This window comes from Odocoileus virginianus, chromosome 13 (assembly GCF_023699985.2).
Source record: "Odocoileus virginianus isolate 20LAN1187 ecotype Illinois chromosome 13, Ovbor_1.2, whole genome shotgun sequence".
NCBI classification, from domain to species: Eukaryota; Metazoa; Chordata; class Mammalia; order Artiodactyla; family Cervidae; genus Odocoileus; species Odocoileus virginianus.
Genome location: NC_069686.1, coordinates 27,865,523 through 27,882,502, shown reverse-complemented (window position 1 = coordinate 27,882,502; position 16,980 = coordinate 27,865,523). Strand labels below are relative to the sequence as shown.

Below are 16,980 nucleotides of genomic sequence, written 5' to 3'. Positions count from 1 at the left end.
GTCTGGGGCCCTCAGTCTGGAGGCTCAGGACTCTAGTACGCTGAGGCCGCCTCAGGCCTGAACAAAAGGAATAGGAAGAAATGCTGTTATATCTGTATAATGGGTATGTGTGCACAGAGACATAATTTTTCCACTCTTGAAACATTTCACAGTTAAAAAATTGAACAATTTAGGGGACCTTTTTTGTCTTTTAGGAATCTGGCAAGGGAGAGGAAAGCAGATTAAGTATTACTAGTGTTGGGAGGCAAGTCTTCAAATTTAAGGTATGCTGAAGCAAGCAGGGAGGTGGCTCCCCCGTTAAGGAGTGGGAGCTGTCTGGCCAAGAGGAGAGCATCGTCCTAGGGGCCAGGGTATCCAGAGCAATCAACAGGTCGGGCCATGAGCTGTGCAAATGCTTCTTCAGCTGGAGGTGGGAGAGCGTCTCCTGGCAGGCTGACCCTGTGGCCTCTGCTCCTAACTACTGTGCCACAGTTCCTCCTTTTTAATTCAATGCCATTTTTGTTGTAAATGCTACATAGAAACATGTGCATTGACATGCTTGTGTAGAAAAATATGGTTATCAAAATTATAGAATTAGAGGAAAGTTTTCTTTGATTTTTCTGTGTATGTGAACTTTAAAAATTATTCTAGAATAAATACGTGCTACTTGTGCTATAAAATCTGGGGTAAAAAAACTAGTGTCAAAGGCTTTAGTGAAAGTAACTAATTGTGCAACATTTTTAAATGTTGCCATTTAATCTTTTCATCTATAAAGGAGGGCATTGATCCCTTATGATTCATCTGCTTCAGAACTCAATTTCTTCTGAGCCAGATGCAGGGACCCTGCCTGAGACTGAGACCCTGACAGATAAGAGTTATAAATAGGGTGACTGTCCCAGTTTGCCTGGAAAATTCATGGCTTATGCTGGTAGTTCCAGAATAAGTATTAATGGCAGCCCCTTTTACTCTCAAAAGAGTCTCAGTTGGGATGATCAATTGCATGGTCACCCAGGTTGCAAAAGATAGTGCATTCACATCACAAGGCTCCAGAGCCTTCTGTGATAGGGCATCTCAACACAACAGTGGAAAACTAGAAGAACCTAAACCTTTAAGGAAAGAGAAAACGGTGTTTTATAATTTGGGGATCCCCTAAATCACTGAACAGCATAACATTCATGGGCCCTGCCCTTCCAAGATTATGTGGCATAAACATGAGTCTCTTCATAATGTCTATTTGGTCAGTCCTTCCAAAAGCTTTGTTGTTGCTGTTGTTTAGTTGCTAAGTCATGTCTGACTCTTTGCTACCCCGTGGACAATAGCCCGCCAGGCTCCTCTGTTCATGGGATTTCCTAGGCAAAAATACTGGAGTGGGTTGCCATTTTCTTCTCCAAGGGATCATCCCAACTCAAGGATTAAACCTGAGTCTCCTGCTTTGCAGGCGGATTCTTTACCACTGAGCCACCTGGGAAGACTACCATTTGATTAAATCATCTATCTGGTGTCATCATAACAAGAGGGAAAATGGAAGATGGATTGATAAGATGGAGAAATGTCCACATTTCATATTGGGGCAAGTGCCAAGTGATGCTTTCAAGTAACCTACTTAAAATATTTAAGTATTAATTATTCTTATCTTAGAGTTATTTTGAATAACCTCTCTGTTCTAACAATACATAGAAAATCATTGTGTAACTTATAAGCTGTGTTTAAAAGTAAAAAAATAGTCTATTTAGCTTCACAAGTAAATGGGCTCACAATTCTATAATAATAAATTCAAATTTAAATTTCTTTGGCTATTTCTTGGCGTTTGTGGCAGCATGGATAATTCCTTGTAACATGGCTAATGTTCATCAGCAATTAACAACAGTAGACTATTTTGTAGTTTGCAGACTACAGTCTACAAACAGTAGACTATTCTCATCATTAAAAAAATACCTTAGTCAAAACAAGTTTCCATCTTTATGAAAAGATTTCTGTTTTTCCAAACAATCTCCAAAATCTAATCATAAAATTGTGGTATTTAAATCAAAGTCTCTGACATATTTATTTCATCTGTATTCAAGTCTGATGAGTAAATCCAAACCCTCTTATTAGATATTCCAGTAATTGAAATAGATAACAATTACAATTCATAAATAGTACATAGCGTTTTCTATGAATACCATTAAAGGCTAACATTGATATTGGAAATGGGTGTTTTCCTGCAATATGACTCACTCAAATTGAGTTTCAATGATAATTTCCCACTTCTGCATGACTGTGGGGAAAGCGGCTGATACATACTGTTCACGCATCTGTTACCATTCTTCTGGAAGGTAATAATGACTTTCAAAAGCCTTAAAATGTTCTTCCCCTTCCACCTAGTGAATCCACTACTAAAAACTTACAGAGAAATAATTGGGGATCTATGCCAAAGGTATGTGCATGGATGGTTTTCAATAGTGATAAAAAAATAAATAAAAACAAAGAATTTTATCCACCTATCCCTATCTAATATTGGAGATTAGCTAAATATATTATCACTAACCTGTATCGCTATGTAACCACTGAAACTTATAATGAAGATCTTTATTTCTAGACATGGACAGATGTTCATTATACACGTAAATTACATAAGCATTTGTACCCGTAGTTGCTGTTAAGTGGTCAATACACACTGCGTGTTTGTTATGTGTCCCAGACACTTTTTAAAAATTTCACCTGCACTATGACATGTACTCCACGCTGCCAAAAAAGTAGGCATTGTTGTTATTTTCATTTGATAGAGGGGAGAAGTTGAGGCACAGAGAGGTTAAATTATCTTTTTAGCCCTGCTAGTAGGTGATGGAGGTGGGATTCAAACCCACACAGGGGGCTCTTTGGTTCCAGCTCCTAGCCTCTGCCTCATGTTTTTATTCAATATCATTCTTCACAGATACTGTGGATGTATGCATACATGCATTTATGTGAGATTTTGCAGGGAAAAAAATGGCTATCTTTGGATTGTGGAACTATGAGAGATTTTTCTTTTGTTTTTCTTTCTGTATACTTAAACTTTTAAAATTATCCTAGAATAATTTTATTATTGTTATTCTAGAATAAATATGTGCAATATAATTTGAAAAAAAGTCAGAAACTTTTCATGAAAGTGGCTAATTTTGTGACACTTTCAAATGTTTCCAAAAAAATTGAAATTGCTCTATGTAAATATCTACAAACATTTAATCTATAAAAGAGAAGTAAGAAGAGAGTTTAGGTGAGAGGTTAAAAAAAACAAGACCCAGCTCATTAGCACTCTTTTGTCAGTTTATGTTATTATTTTATAGTGTTAGTTAACATGTGTGTACCTTTGCTTTTGCAATCAAATTTTAAGTTCTTTGGCATCCAGCGGAAAGCCTACTACATACTGCATGTAGTGACAGACAGGTAAGATTTTGTTTAATTAGTAAACAGCTTATATTTATTAATGGAAACAGAATGACTAAGATCTCCACCAAAGGAGGAATTCGGACTTAACTTCAGAACTCTCCCATATTCACTTGTTAGAGCTGCAGATTCTCCTAGGTCCCTTGCTGTGACCTCAACATGTCTTTTCCAAGGTGGAGAAAACAAGAGAGACATGGCCAGGTGTCAAATGGAATGGCCCAGGGTTCAGGTTAAAATTCTGGGTGTGACTTTGGACCATGTTAATAAAAGAGTATTTTCCAAGGGAATTTTTTTTCCAGGAGACATCTTGGCATACATGGACATAATTGTAAACAACATCATTTTAATTTTACCAACATCAATGTGCATTATACACCTACTTACTCCTTACGAAATTTTCTTCAGTCTCATCTGCAATACTTAATAAAGCACCTCCTTGCATTTGGCATGAAGAATGAGCCTCACTCCAGGAGAGGGAGGAAAGCATGTTGAATTGGTAGCAAATGCGTGATTGGAGATCCTTCTCCCAGACTGCATCACAGCCCACCTCTGTGGATGCTGAAAACAAAATCCATTAGAACATTATAACCTTATTATAGCTATACAGTGATATACTTCTGAGATTAATTTGAATGGCATGAATTCAACTTGTAATTCCTAAAACTTCAGTGCTCTTATCTATTCTTGATTAGGTCTTTATGACAAAAATCTGTATTGTTTTCCCATTGGCACTTTATGGTAAAACTTGTTCAAGATTTAAAGGAAATTCAAGAAATTATCAATGAAGAAGCTCTAACCTTTTCTGGGAAAATGATAGTAGCCATTTAAGAGAAGTAAATATGTGAAGTATTTGTGAAAATAATATCTGAATTCTTTAAAAAGCAGACAGAACTTTATACTGAAAACTGTATGAATTGAAATATTTATTTAAGATAGATGCAAATGCTGTTTCAGAAGGCATTTCCCTGCAAATACCAAAACACTAGACAGACTAAAAGGGATAAAGTAGAAATAGGAGTCTCTAATGAACAGAAGTTTTCAAATGAACACTGATAACAGGAACATTGATATTTAGTTTAAGAAAGTTCTTTCACCATAAATCAACTTCTGTTGTTGTTCAGTCACAAGTGGTGTCCGAATCTTTGTGACACTGTGGACTGCCAGGCTCCTCTGTTCTCCACTGATAATTCAATTTTAAAAAATGTTTTAAAATTCTTTCAACCAAAAGGAGGAGAAACAAAATCCACTTGCAAAACATTGGCCAAGTGTTGAGGATAAATTTAATAAAGTATGAAAAATGGATCTGAAATCTGAAGTTTCTTAAAATGACAGAAAATGAAAGCAAAAGCACTTTTGATGAAATTTTAAATCAAACCCCAAGGTGAACCTAAGCAGTCATAGTAATTACCTGAAATCAAACTCAGCCAAAAATTTTCAGAATGTAGATGGTGTGAACTATGCAACAGCAAAAGTGTAATTTATGGTCAGGCAATCTGCTAAAATCTAGAGCCATCTTTCCCAAAGTGCAATCCACATAGTATTATAATTTCAAGAGCTCCCCAAGAGAAGCTGGGATGCAGGGCATATATAATCTCCTCAGGGGAATTCATAATGTACACTAGCATATTAAAGGCTCTGAGTTCTCTGGTAAAGAAAAGGCTCGATCCTAATTCACTATACTTCAAACTTATTTGACAATATGAAATCTTTTGTGTTTGCTTTCTTTTTGACACAATGCTTAGTTAGATGGTTCCCTTGGGAATGCAAAAGTTTATTTTCATGTCTGGTTGCAACGTGCCTTCCCCAGTACTGAGTTAGTTAACGAGAAGTTATTAAACATAAATATATTAAATCTGAGATTGTCTACCGAGTTCCCTGACCAACACATGTATTTACAGAGGATCCAAGACTGAAGAAGGGCAGAAGACAAGTCTATATCACCAAAGAAAATATGTAGGAAAGGAGGAGAAGGGAAGGAGGATGCTTCTAGTAATCATCTTGCTCTGATGTTTGAAATTTCCACATTGAGTCTGAGTCCTTAGAGACCATTTCCAGTTTTTTAACTGAGCCATCTGTGAGATGGACAACATGCTAAGCATTATCAGACTTCATTTTAGCCCTATTCATCCTGTGTGAGAGCTGAGTCCATGAGACAGGAGCAGGGGGGTGCTTCATTGTGCATAAAAATCATTTGGCAGACTTCTGAAAAAACCACAGATTCCTGGTTCTCCTTCTCAGAGATTCTGAATTGATAGGTCTGGGGTGGGATTCAGAAACCTGACTTTCAAACATATTCCTGATGCAGATGGTCCACATTCTAATGCAGATGGTTCACAATGCAAATACTGGGAAACACAGGCTTGAAAGAAAACATTTGAAGCACTTCCTAAGAAGAGCAGGTACAAATAGCCCCTGGCTACTAGAAGATGATAAGAGGTCAGAAGAGGAGACTGGAGAGAGTGTCAAAGGAGAGATCTGGGTGCAGGGTACCTGCCTCAACCTGCCTTGGGGAAAGATTCAATAATGAGTCCTAACTATAAGCCTCCAGGATAAGCCATGTCAGGATAAGAAAAGGCCTGGATGACACTTCAGTCGATCTTGTTCCCATTTTTGCCAAGAATTGGCAAGGGAAGGTCCTGCCCTTTCAACAGCACATGGATTGAGCTACATAAACACAGCCTTTTGCAGAAACTCGAATTCTGTACATCAAAGTGTGACTTTGATACATGAAACAGTTAAGATGAAAGACTTGCAGCTGATCTGTCTGTGCTACAAATTGCCCAGCTCAGCTTTGTTAGCTTTTCCTTGCCTTGGTATTATCTGTGCTAATTCTCAAGGTTAATCAAAAGGAATGTCTCAAATGTTTGCAACAGATGCCCCTGATCTTCTAACAAGTAAGTCCATTTGTCATTGAAATTTGGTTTGAACTAAATATAAGAATGTATACTTCTATGCAGTCAGTCCCATCTTTGCTCCTCTGGATGGCTTGCGTATCAGTCCACCGATCTTATTTGAGGATCTTATGGTAACAAATGGAATGAAAGTGCCACCCCGGGCCTGGGCACTGTGACGTGCTCTTCTGATCTCCCTTAAGGACCAAACTTTATTTCCCCACCTGCCATCAGTCACCTCTCCTTCAACAGTTGCCTTGGCTGATGAGGCTCATTGCCCAATGTCACTCTCCCTTCTCGAGAGCTGCTTGCAAATCATGATGGTCACCACAGAGCTATAAGACCCCTCCTTTCACCCCAACCAGGGCCAAATACAGTTTGAGAACTCCTCGTGGGTCAATGTGGGGGTCGCCAGTCCTGCATCACAGTCCTGAGCAATCCTGCTTTCTTCCTTTCCTTTCCATATGTATCCAGCCCGAGACTGGATACAAGAGACCTCCTGCAGGTTCATCTTGGCCTCTAAGACTACTCCCTGGAACTCCTCCTGCCAGAGGTTCCCATCTTGGCATGAGACATCTGCATGTGTTTACTCTTAATCCTCTTGCTTTCTTCACAACTAACTTTTATTTTCAAGCCACTGAAAACACAAGATTGAAGGCTGGTACTCTTACTTTTTCTCAAAAAATTCTAATGTAAAATATTTCTTTGCATCTTTTGTTGTCTTTATATCATCTCTTCTGTCACTAAATTATAAGCTCCTTGACAGAAACAACTATGTCATATATATCTTTGTATCTCCTATTATTTGAAGAAAGATTGTCAAAAGTCTTTTGCAAGATGCTATAAATAGGTGATTTTTTTTTCCCCTTTCAAAACACACCTCTCTTCTAATGAACTGAAGTGTAGTCAAGTCAACACTGATTTTATTACAGATTGTGACTGAGATGCAGCCACTTCTTCTTCTCTACTAGTATGGCTTTTTTTGTCTTCCCTGAGGATATAACTTTTGTCATTGTCCCAGGTGTACTCTTTCTGCCACTTAAAAAATGGTTGAATTCTTACAAAGCAAACAAGCAAACAAACAAACAAAAAAACAAAAAAAAAACACATACTATTAGAGCAACTCCAAGCTACAAAGTTACTATTTTCTCTCTCTTTGGTCTTTCATATACTCAGCACATAGTTACTGAATATCTGTTCCCTGCAAAGTGTGTTGTTAGTAAATCTCCTATAAAAGGGACACCAAACCAAGTCAGGACTTCCTGCTCCCAATGCCTTACATCTCCTTGGTACCCCTGATCACAGTTGAAATGAAATGATGCATTATGTGATTGCTTACTAGTTGTCTGTTTTTCCTAATAAAATTAAGTATCAGGAAAGCAGGTACCATGTTCCATCTTTTTCATGTTATTCCCCATCAGTGCCTAAAGATAGCTGGGTAAGGAGACTATGATATCAAAGGAAGATGAGAAGTGGTGGCCACAAAAGAAAGAAGAAAACTAGTAGGTGTGGGCCCCAGAAACCCAAAGAAAGAGATGATGCCAGTTTTGTTACTTATTTTCGAATCTTGGAGTACAATGAGGACTGAGTCATTAGTGACTTTCTGGAGCCTGTTTCAGCAGATTAACCCAATTATTTGCCTGCTCTGTGCCTGCACCCAACTGATGAGCACTGCCAAGAAAAGTCATCTGATTGATTCATTATCAACCACCCCTGATACTTCCTGGAAACTTGACCAGTTTTCTCTAGTAAGCTTGCTCTCCCAGCAGCCACCGTGTTCATTTCACACCTTTCCTGTTGTCCGAACTTCTCATGCCTTCTTCCCCTCTTCCAAGTCCACAGCTCTGGACTGGTTACTCCTCATATTCCCCATCACTTAATCCATCAACCTTCTTGGACCTGTACTATGCTCTCTTTCTTCTCTCCTACAGAAAAGCTGTTTTTACATCCATAAAAGGCCAGTCCATCCATCTAGGATCTGGACCCTACTTCCTTCTGCCTTCTGAGAGACCATGTTTATTTCACCAATTGTTTCACTTTCCTGCATCTTCAACCTCTTTCTCTTTGTTCATTTCCAGATGCTCTCAAAGATGACTTAGTGTCTCTCACCCTTAAAAAACAAGAAACAAAAAAACTCCTTCCCTTGGCTTCCCCATCCCAGTCTCTGCCTTTTCTCTACCCCTGTTAATCACATAGTTTCATACATATGCTGTCTCCAATTTCTCACTCACATTTACTCTTTAAAACAAAATAGTTTTGCTGAGATACAATTAACATGATATATAACATGCCATTTAAATTATATAGTTCAATGGTTTTTAGTATATTCAAAGCATTGTGCAGCCATCACCACAATCAAGTTTAGAACATTTTTGTAGAAACCCAATATCCATTAGCAATCACTTCCCACTTTTCCCTCAGTCCTCACCCCTACTTCCAGCCTGAGACAACCACTAAACTAGTTTCTGTCTCTATAGATTGGCTTATGCTAAAAATTTCACATAAATGGAATTATACTGTGTGGTCTTTTTGTGACTGGGCTCTTAGCATAATGTGTCCAAGGGTCATCCATGTTGTAGCATATACCAGTACTTCATTTCTTTATATAGCCCAATAATATCCCATTGTATGGGTACACTATGTGTTATTAATGTATTCATCAGTAGACAGACATTGGGTTGTTTCTATTTTTTGACTATTATAAATAATGTTGTTATAAGCATTTGTGTGCAAATTTTTGTGTGGGCATGTGTTTTCATTTCTCCTGGATAATTAGCTAGGAGAATTGCAGGTCATATGGTAACCCAATATTTACCCTTTTAAGGAACTGACAGACTGTTTTCCAAAGCAGCTGTATCTTTTTACAATCCTTCTAGCAGTGTATGAGAGTTCCAATTTCTCTATACCTTATCAGCATTTGTTATTTTAGTCTGTCTTTTCGCTTGTAGCCATCCTCTGAGATGTAAAGTGGTATCTCACTGTGGTTTTTGTTTTAATTTCCCTAATGGCTCATGATACTGAGTGCTTTTCATTGGTTACTGGCCATTTGTCAAGAATTTTTTTTTTTGAGAAATGTCTATTCAGATATTTTACCCATTTTTAAATTGGGACTTTTGTCTTTTTTATTGAGTTATAAGCTTTCTTTGACCAACCAAGACATATTAAAAAGCAGAGACATTACTTTGCCAGCAAAGCTCTGTCTAGTCAAGGCTATGGTTTTTCCAGTTTTCATGTATGGATGTGACAGTTGGACTATAAAAGAAAGCTAAGCACTGAAGAATTGATACTTTTGAACTGTGATGTTGGAGAAGACTCTTGAGAATCCCTTGGACAGCAAGGAGACCCAACCAGTCCGTCCTAAAGGAGATTAGTCTTGAGTGTTCATTGGAAGGACTGATGTGGAGGCTGAAACTCCAATACTTTGGCCACCTGATGCAAAGAGCTGACTCATTTGAAAAAACCCTGATGCTGGGAAAGATTGAGGGCAGGAGGAGAAGGGGACAACAGAGGATGAGATAGTTGGATGGCATCACTGACTCGATGGACATGGGTTTGGGTGGACTCTGGGAGTTGGTGATGGACAGGGAGGCCTGGTGTGCTGTGGTTCATGGGGTCACAAAGAGTCAGACACGACTGAGTGACTGAACTGAACTGAAGCTTTCTTTATATATTCCAGATATAGGTCCTTTATTAGATATCTGATTTGCAAATATTTTATCCTATTTTTGAGTTGTCTTTTCATGTTCTTGATTTTGTCTTTTGAAACACAGAATTTTTAATTTTGATGAAGTTCAATTTATCTATTTTTTTGTTGTTGTTGCTTTCATTTTGATGCCATATCTAAGAATTCATGAAACTTTACCCCTGTGTATTCCTCCAAGAAGAATGAGTTTGAGTAAGCTCCAGTAGTTGGTGGACAGGAAAGCCTGGCATGCTGCAGTCCATGGGGTTGCAAAGAGTCAGACATGACTGAACTGACTGATTCTTCTAACAGTTTTATGGTCTTATCTCTTCCATATAAGTTTTCAAAATCTATCTTGAGTTAATTTTTTATATGGTGATAGGCAGAAGTTCAATTTTATTCTTTTGAATGTGAATATCCAGTTTCCCTGTACCATTTTTTGAAAAGACTATTCTTTCCCCATTGAATTGTCTTGGCATCCTTGTCAGAAATCAATTAATCATAAGTGTCGGTCTCTGAGTTTTATTCCATTTTGACAATTGTCTTGATTGTCTTGATTAGTGTTGCTTTCCATAAGTTTTGACATTGAGAAATCTAAGTCCTCCAACTTTTTTCTTCTTTTTCTTTATTATTTTGGCTCTTCTGGGTCCTTTGAATTTCCATATGAATTTTAGGAAGAGCCTGTCAAGTTCTGCAAAGGAGTCAGCTAGGATTTGATAGAGATTGCTGTAGTAGTGCCATCTTACCAATAAAAAGCCTTCTGATCACATGAACATGGGATGTCTTTCCATTTATTTAATTTTCTTTAATTTCTTTCAATGTTTTGTAGTTTTTAGATGTAAGTTTTTCATTTCATTTGTTAAATTTTTCCTAAGTATTTTATTCTTTTGGATGTTATGATAAATGGACTTCTCTCTCTTTTTTTTTGATTTGCTTTCTTAATCTAGTTTATGGATTGTTCATTGATACTGTATTAAAGTATAATTGATTTTTGTATATGGATCTTGTATCCTGTGAATGAGTTTATTAGTTATAGTAGTTTTTTAGTGGATTCTTTAGAATTTTATATACCTAAGATCATGACATCTGCAAAGAGAGATAGTTTTACATCTCCCTTTCCAATCTGGAACAGGGCTTTGAGAAACACTGAGATAAAGCTGGAGAAGACTGGATGGGAGGCTGCAGAGTCCAGGTGGGGAGATTCGCCCTAGGTAGGAGGAGGACCACTATTGCTTGGGAGGGAGAAAATAGAGATGGATCCAAACCACGGTAGGCTTAAAGAGCAGGCCTGTGAGCAGGAAGTTGTCAAAACTTCCCCTCTGAGGGATCCTATTTTCTTTGAAGTCGGTTCTTCAGAGTTTGGAAGGAGAATGTAGGGCAAGGTTAGAAAGTCAGGGGAGAAGAAAGGTTTACATGGCCCGGTGGGGAGTGAGAGAGAAGCTTGAGAAGAGAGATATAATAATACTGCTGATGAAGCAGAGGTTGGCAGTCATACATCTAAACTGGAACCAATCTGCTCTATCATTCAAATTACTGATAAAAACTGTATCAGGTGAATGAGGCTCCAGAGCAATGAGCCTGCCAGGCTCCTCTATCATGGGATTCTCCAGGCAGGAATACTGGAGTAGGTTGCCATTTCCTTCTCCAGGGGATCTTCCCGACCCAGGGATCAAACTCGTGTGTCCTGTGTCTCCTGCATTGCAGGCAGATTCTTTAATGCTGATCCACTGGGGAAGGCTTCACCCAAAGGCTGGTATCCTAAAAATATCTCAAACCAACTAAGCCTGACTCTCCGGCTGGGTAAGACATACAACCAGGACAGACATAGTATGACTCAGAATCACCTCTAAATAAAACCAGAGAGATTCCTTTATGTCATCCTTGTTCCTGAAGATCTATAGCCACAGAAGTTTTATCACATCCCTCCCTGATAGTGTGTTTTAGTATGTGTTTATTAGGACTAAATTTACACTGTGTTCACTTACAATCAACTTTTTTAAAATAAAGGGATCATTCTACATTGAGATAAAAAAAATTTCTGAATAAGAAAGATGGGATACAGTAGTATGAATCTTTGCTTTAATCTCTCTGTCCCGTCCACTTCCTGACCCCATGGAAAAAACAATTGGTGTGCTCAGATTCCAGTCTCTGGCACATCATTTTGAGTTATGTTGGCCATCAGGAACCAAGAGTAAAAAAAACGAAGAAAATGGGAACTGTAATTTAGCACTGTACAAATAAACATTCTCTCTGCTGGTTTTATAAAGGGCAAGAGAGTTGGAATCTGGCAGTCTGTCAAGTGGAGGATGCTTCAGAACTGTAGGAAGCTGAACAAATAGATAGTCCAGGGATCTAAAAGCCCTGGGCACCACTAAACCCAGGCTTCCACCTGGGAAACCATAATTGGCTAAAAGTGACAGAGGATGGTGACAGTGCTCTTTGAAGAATCTCAAGGAGAATGCTGCTGCTGCTAAGTCACATCAGTCATGTCTGACTCTGTGCAACCCCATAGGTGGCAGCCCACCAGGCTCCCCCGTCCTTGGGATTCTCCAGGCAAGAACACTGGAGTGGGTTGCCATGTCCTTTTCCAATGCATGAAAGTGAAAAGTGAAAGTGAAGTCGCTCAGTCGTGTCCGACTCTTAGCGACCCCATGGACTGCAGCCTACCAGGCTCCTCCGTCCATGGGATTTTCCAGGCAAGAGTACTGGAGTGGGGTGCCAGTGCCTTCTCCTCAAGGAGAATAGTATAGTGTAAAAAATAGTATTAGGGTTATGTGAAATACATGTTACTTTTATTAATATTTGTTTATTTACTTTCCTAAAAAATTTTCATTGTAAGATGTTTGAGTCACAATCTGTGCTGGTTTCTGCCATACATCAACATAGATCAGTCATACATATGCGTATGTTCCCTCCCTCTTGAGCCTTCTTCTCACTAATGGAGAGAGTAGCATGGAAACAGATACACTAATGTATTTAGACTAGATAGCCAGTGGGAATTAGCTGTATGACTCAGGGAACTCAAACCAGCGCTCTGTTTATTTACTTTTAATAATGACATCTATTGGAGATGGAAATGGAAAGAGAAGACGATGTAAAAAATGTGACATCAGATTCAAGGATCTAAGGAGTGTGGGGATTACATGCACATATTCCTCCACACTGACATTCAGATTCAGATAGAGAAGGCTAATGATCGGACAGTTAATAAATAATGAAATACTTTCAGGCTGATTGGTGAAGAGCTGCTCTCTTGAGCTCATCAAGTGCCTCTTGCTGCCTCAGCATCCCCTCACATTACAGCAGATAAAGGGCTAATAGCAGAAGCGGTTGTCCAGGACTCCAAGCCTTCACATTAAGGTCTCCACTTGAGTTGGCCAATAGCCCATACTAAACTGGTTGCTAAATGTCTTAATATCGCCCCTGTATATAGATGTTATGTGGAATTACTTGCATGTTATGAATTGTCTGATGAATTACCGGCCACAGGATCACCTGGGCCACTTGTCAAAAACGCAAATGCTCATTGCATCTCCAGGACTGGGCAAGGATCTACATTTTAAACTATATGATTCTAGAGCATCCTATCAAATGTAGTCTGCATTTCCAGGCATGGAGCAAATCTGTCTGTCCTGTATTCCATCTGGGCCAAATTCTTTGGAGAGAGGGATCTAAGTCCTAACACTATGCTTAATTTAGTGCTGGTGACAAAGACGATAAAGAGAAAGGATCATTGTTTCAGAAGCACATGTTGAAAGGATGTTAGACCTAATGGTGACATGATAGTGGTGGTAATCCTGGTGAGTACCAGGTACTGTGATAAGTGGCTTAGATGCATTATCTAATCAAACTGATCACATGGACCACAGCCTTGTCTAACTCAATGAAACTATGAGCCATGCCGTGCAGGGCCACCCAAAACGGACAGGTCATGGTGGAGAATTCTGACAAAACGTGGTCCACTGGAGAAGGAAATGGCAAACCACTTCAGTATTCCTGTTGTGAGAACACCATGAACAGTTATGAAAAGGCAAAAAGAAGGACACTGAAAGATGAACTCCCCAGGTTGGAGGGGGCCAATATGCTACTGGAGAACAGTGGAGAAATAACTCCAGAAAGAATGAAGAGATGGAGCCAAAGCAAAAACAACACCCAGTTGTGGATGTGACTGGTGATGGAAGTAAAGTCCAATGCTGTAAAGAACAATATTGCATAGGAACCTGGAATATTAGGTCCATCAGTTCAGTTCAGTTCAGCCACTCAGTTGTGTTCCACTCTTTGTGACCCCATGAACCGCAGCATGCTGGACCTCCCTGTCCATCACCAACCCCCAGAGTCCACCCCAACCCATGTCCGTCGAGTTGATGATGCCAGCCAACCATCTCATCCTCTGTCATCCCCTTCTCCTCCTGCCCTCAATCTTTCCCAGCATCAGGGTCTTTTCAAATGAGTCAGATCTTCACATCAGGTGGCCAAAGTATTGAAGTTTCAGCTTCAACATCAGTCCTTCCAATGAACACCCAGGACTGATTTCCCTTAGGATGGACTGGTTGGATCTCCTTGCAGCACAGGGACTCTCAAGAGTCTTCTCAGACACCATGAATCAAGGTAAATTGGAAGTGGTCAAACAGGAGATGGCAAGAGTGAATGTCGACATGTTAGGAATCAGTGAACTAAAATGGACTGGAATGGGTGAATTTAACTCAGATGACCATTATATCTACTACTGTGGGAAAGAATCCCTTAGAAGAAATGGAGTAGCCCTCATAGTCAACAAGAGTCCGAAATGCAGTACTTGGATGCAATTTCAAAAACAATGAATGATCTGTTTGTTTCCAAGGCAAACCATTCAATATCACAGTAATCAAAGTCTATGCCCCAACCAGCAATGCTGAAGAAGCTGAAGTTGAATGGTTCTATGAAGACCTTCTAGAACTAACACCCAAAAAAGATGTTCTTTTCATTATAGGGGACTGGAATGCAAAAGTACAAAGTCAAGAAATACCTGGAATAACAGGGAAATTTGACCTTGGGGTACAAAATGAAGCAGGGCAAAGGCTAACAGAGTTTTGCCAAGAGAACACACTGGTCATAGCAAGCACCCTCTTCCAACAACGTAAGAGAAAACTCTGTACATGGACATCACCAGATGATCAATACCAAAATCAGATTGATTATATTCTTTGCAGCCAAAGATGGAGAAGCTCTATACAGTCAGCAAAAACAAGACTGGGAGCTGACTGTGGCTCAGATCATGAACTCCTTATTGCAAAATTCAGACTTAAATTGAAGAAAGTAGGGAAAACCACTGGACCATTCAGGTATGACCTAAATCAAATTCCTTATGATTATACAGTGGAAGTGATAAATAGATTCAAGGGATTAGATCTGATAGACAGAGTGCCTGAAGAACTATGGGCAGAGGTTTGTAACATTGTATAGGAGACAGTGATCAACAACATCCCCAAGAAAAAGAAATGCAAAAAGGCAAAATGGCTGTCTGAGAGGGCCTTACAGATAGCTGAGAAGAGAAGAGAAGCTAAAGGCAAAGGAGAAAAGAAAAGATATACCCATTTGGATACAGAGTTCCAAAGAATAGCAAGGAGATATAAGAAAGCCTTCCTCAGCGATCAATGCAAAGAAATAAAAGAAAACAATAGAATGGGAAAGACTAGAAATCTCTTCAAGAAAATTAGAGATACCAAGGGAATATTTCATGCAAAGATGGGCACAATAAAGGAAAGAAAGGGTATGGACCTAACAGAAGCAGAAGACATTAAGAAGAGGTGGCAAGAATACACAGAAGAACTAAACAAAAAAGACCTTCATGACCCAGATAACCATGATGGTGTGATCACTCACCTTGAGCTGGACATCCTGGAATGTGAAGTCAAGTGGGCCTTAGGAAGCATCACCATGAACAAAGCTAGTGGAGGTGATGGAATTCCAGCTAAGCTACTTCAAATCCTAAAAGATGATGCTGTGAAAGTGTTGCACTCAATATGCCAGCAAATTTGGAAAACTCAGCAGTGGCCCCAGGACTAGAAAAGGTCAGTTTTCATTTCAATCCCAAAGAAAGGCAATGCCAAAGAATGTTCAAAATACCACTCAATTGCACTCACCTCACTTTTTTGAGAAAAGTAATGCTCAAAATTCTCCAAGCCAGGCTTCAACAGAACGTGAACCGTAAACTTCCAGCTGTTCAAGCTGGATTTAGAAAGGCAGAGGAACCAGAGATCAAATTGTCAACATCCGTTGGATAGTCGAAAAAGCAAGAGAGTTCCAGAAAAACATCTACTTCTGCTTTATTAACTACACCACAGCCTTTGGCTGTGTGGATCACAATGAACTGTGGAAAATTCTTCAAGAGATGGGAATACCAGACCACCTTGCCTGCCTCCAGAGAAATCTGTATGCAGGTCAACAAGCAACAGAACTGGACACGGAACAACATACTGGTTCTAAATCGGGAAAGGAGTGTGTCAAGGCTTTATATTGTCACCCTGCTTATTTATATGCAGAGAACATCATGCAAAATGCTGGGCAGGATGAAGCATAAGCTGGAATCAAGATTGCCAGGAGAAGTATCAATAACCTCAGATATGCAGATGACACCGCCCTTATGGCAGAAAGCAAAGAAAAACTAAAGAGCTTTTTGATGAAAGTGAGAGTGAAAAAATTGGCTTAAAACTCAACATTCAGGAAACTAAGATAATGGCATCCAGTCTCATCACTTCATGGCAAACAGATGGGGAAACAATGGAGACAGTGACAGACTTTATTTTTTGGGGCTCCAAATTCACTGCAGATGGTGATTGCAGCCACAAAATTAAAAGATGCTTGCTCTTTGGAAGAAAAATTATGACCAACCTAGACAGCATATTAAAAAGCAGAGACATTACTTTGCCAACACAGGTCTATCTAGTCAAAGCCATGGTTTTTCCAGTAGTCATGTATGGATGTGAGAGTTGGACTATAAAGAAAGCTGAGCACCGAAGAATTGATGCTTTTGAACTGTGATGT

General features: G+C 39.3%; 1 protein-coding gene across 1 annotated transcript in view; it reads right to left on the bottom strand.

Annotated features, from left to right (window-relative positions):
* Positions 1-16,980, bottom strand: part of PLA2R1 (phospholipase A2 receptor 1) — a 123,594-nt gene that overhangs the window by 82,779 nt on the left and 23,835 nt on the right. Inside the window, 1 exon segment of the mRNA XM_020903727.2 lies at positions 3,769-3,942. Within this exon segment, the coding sequence (XP_020759386.2) occupies positions 3,769-3,942 (174 nt within the window).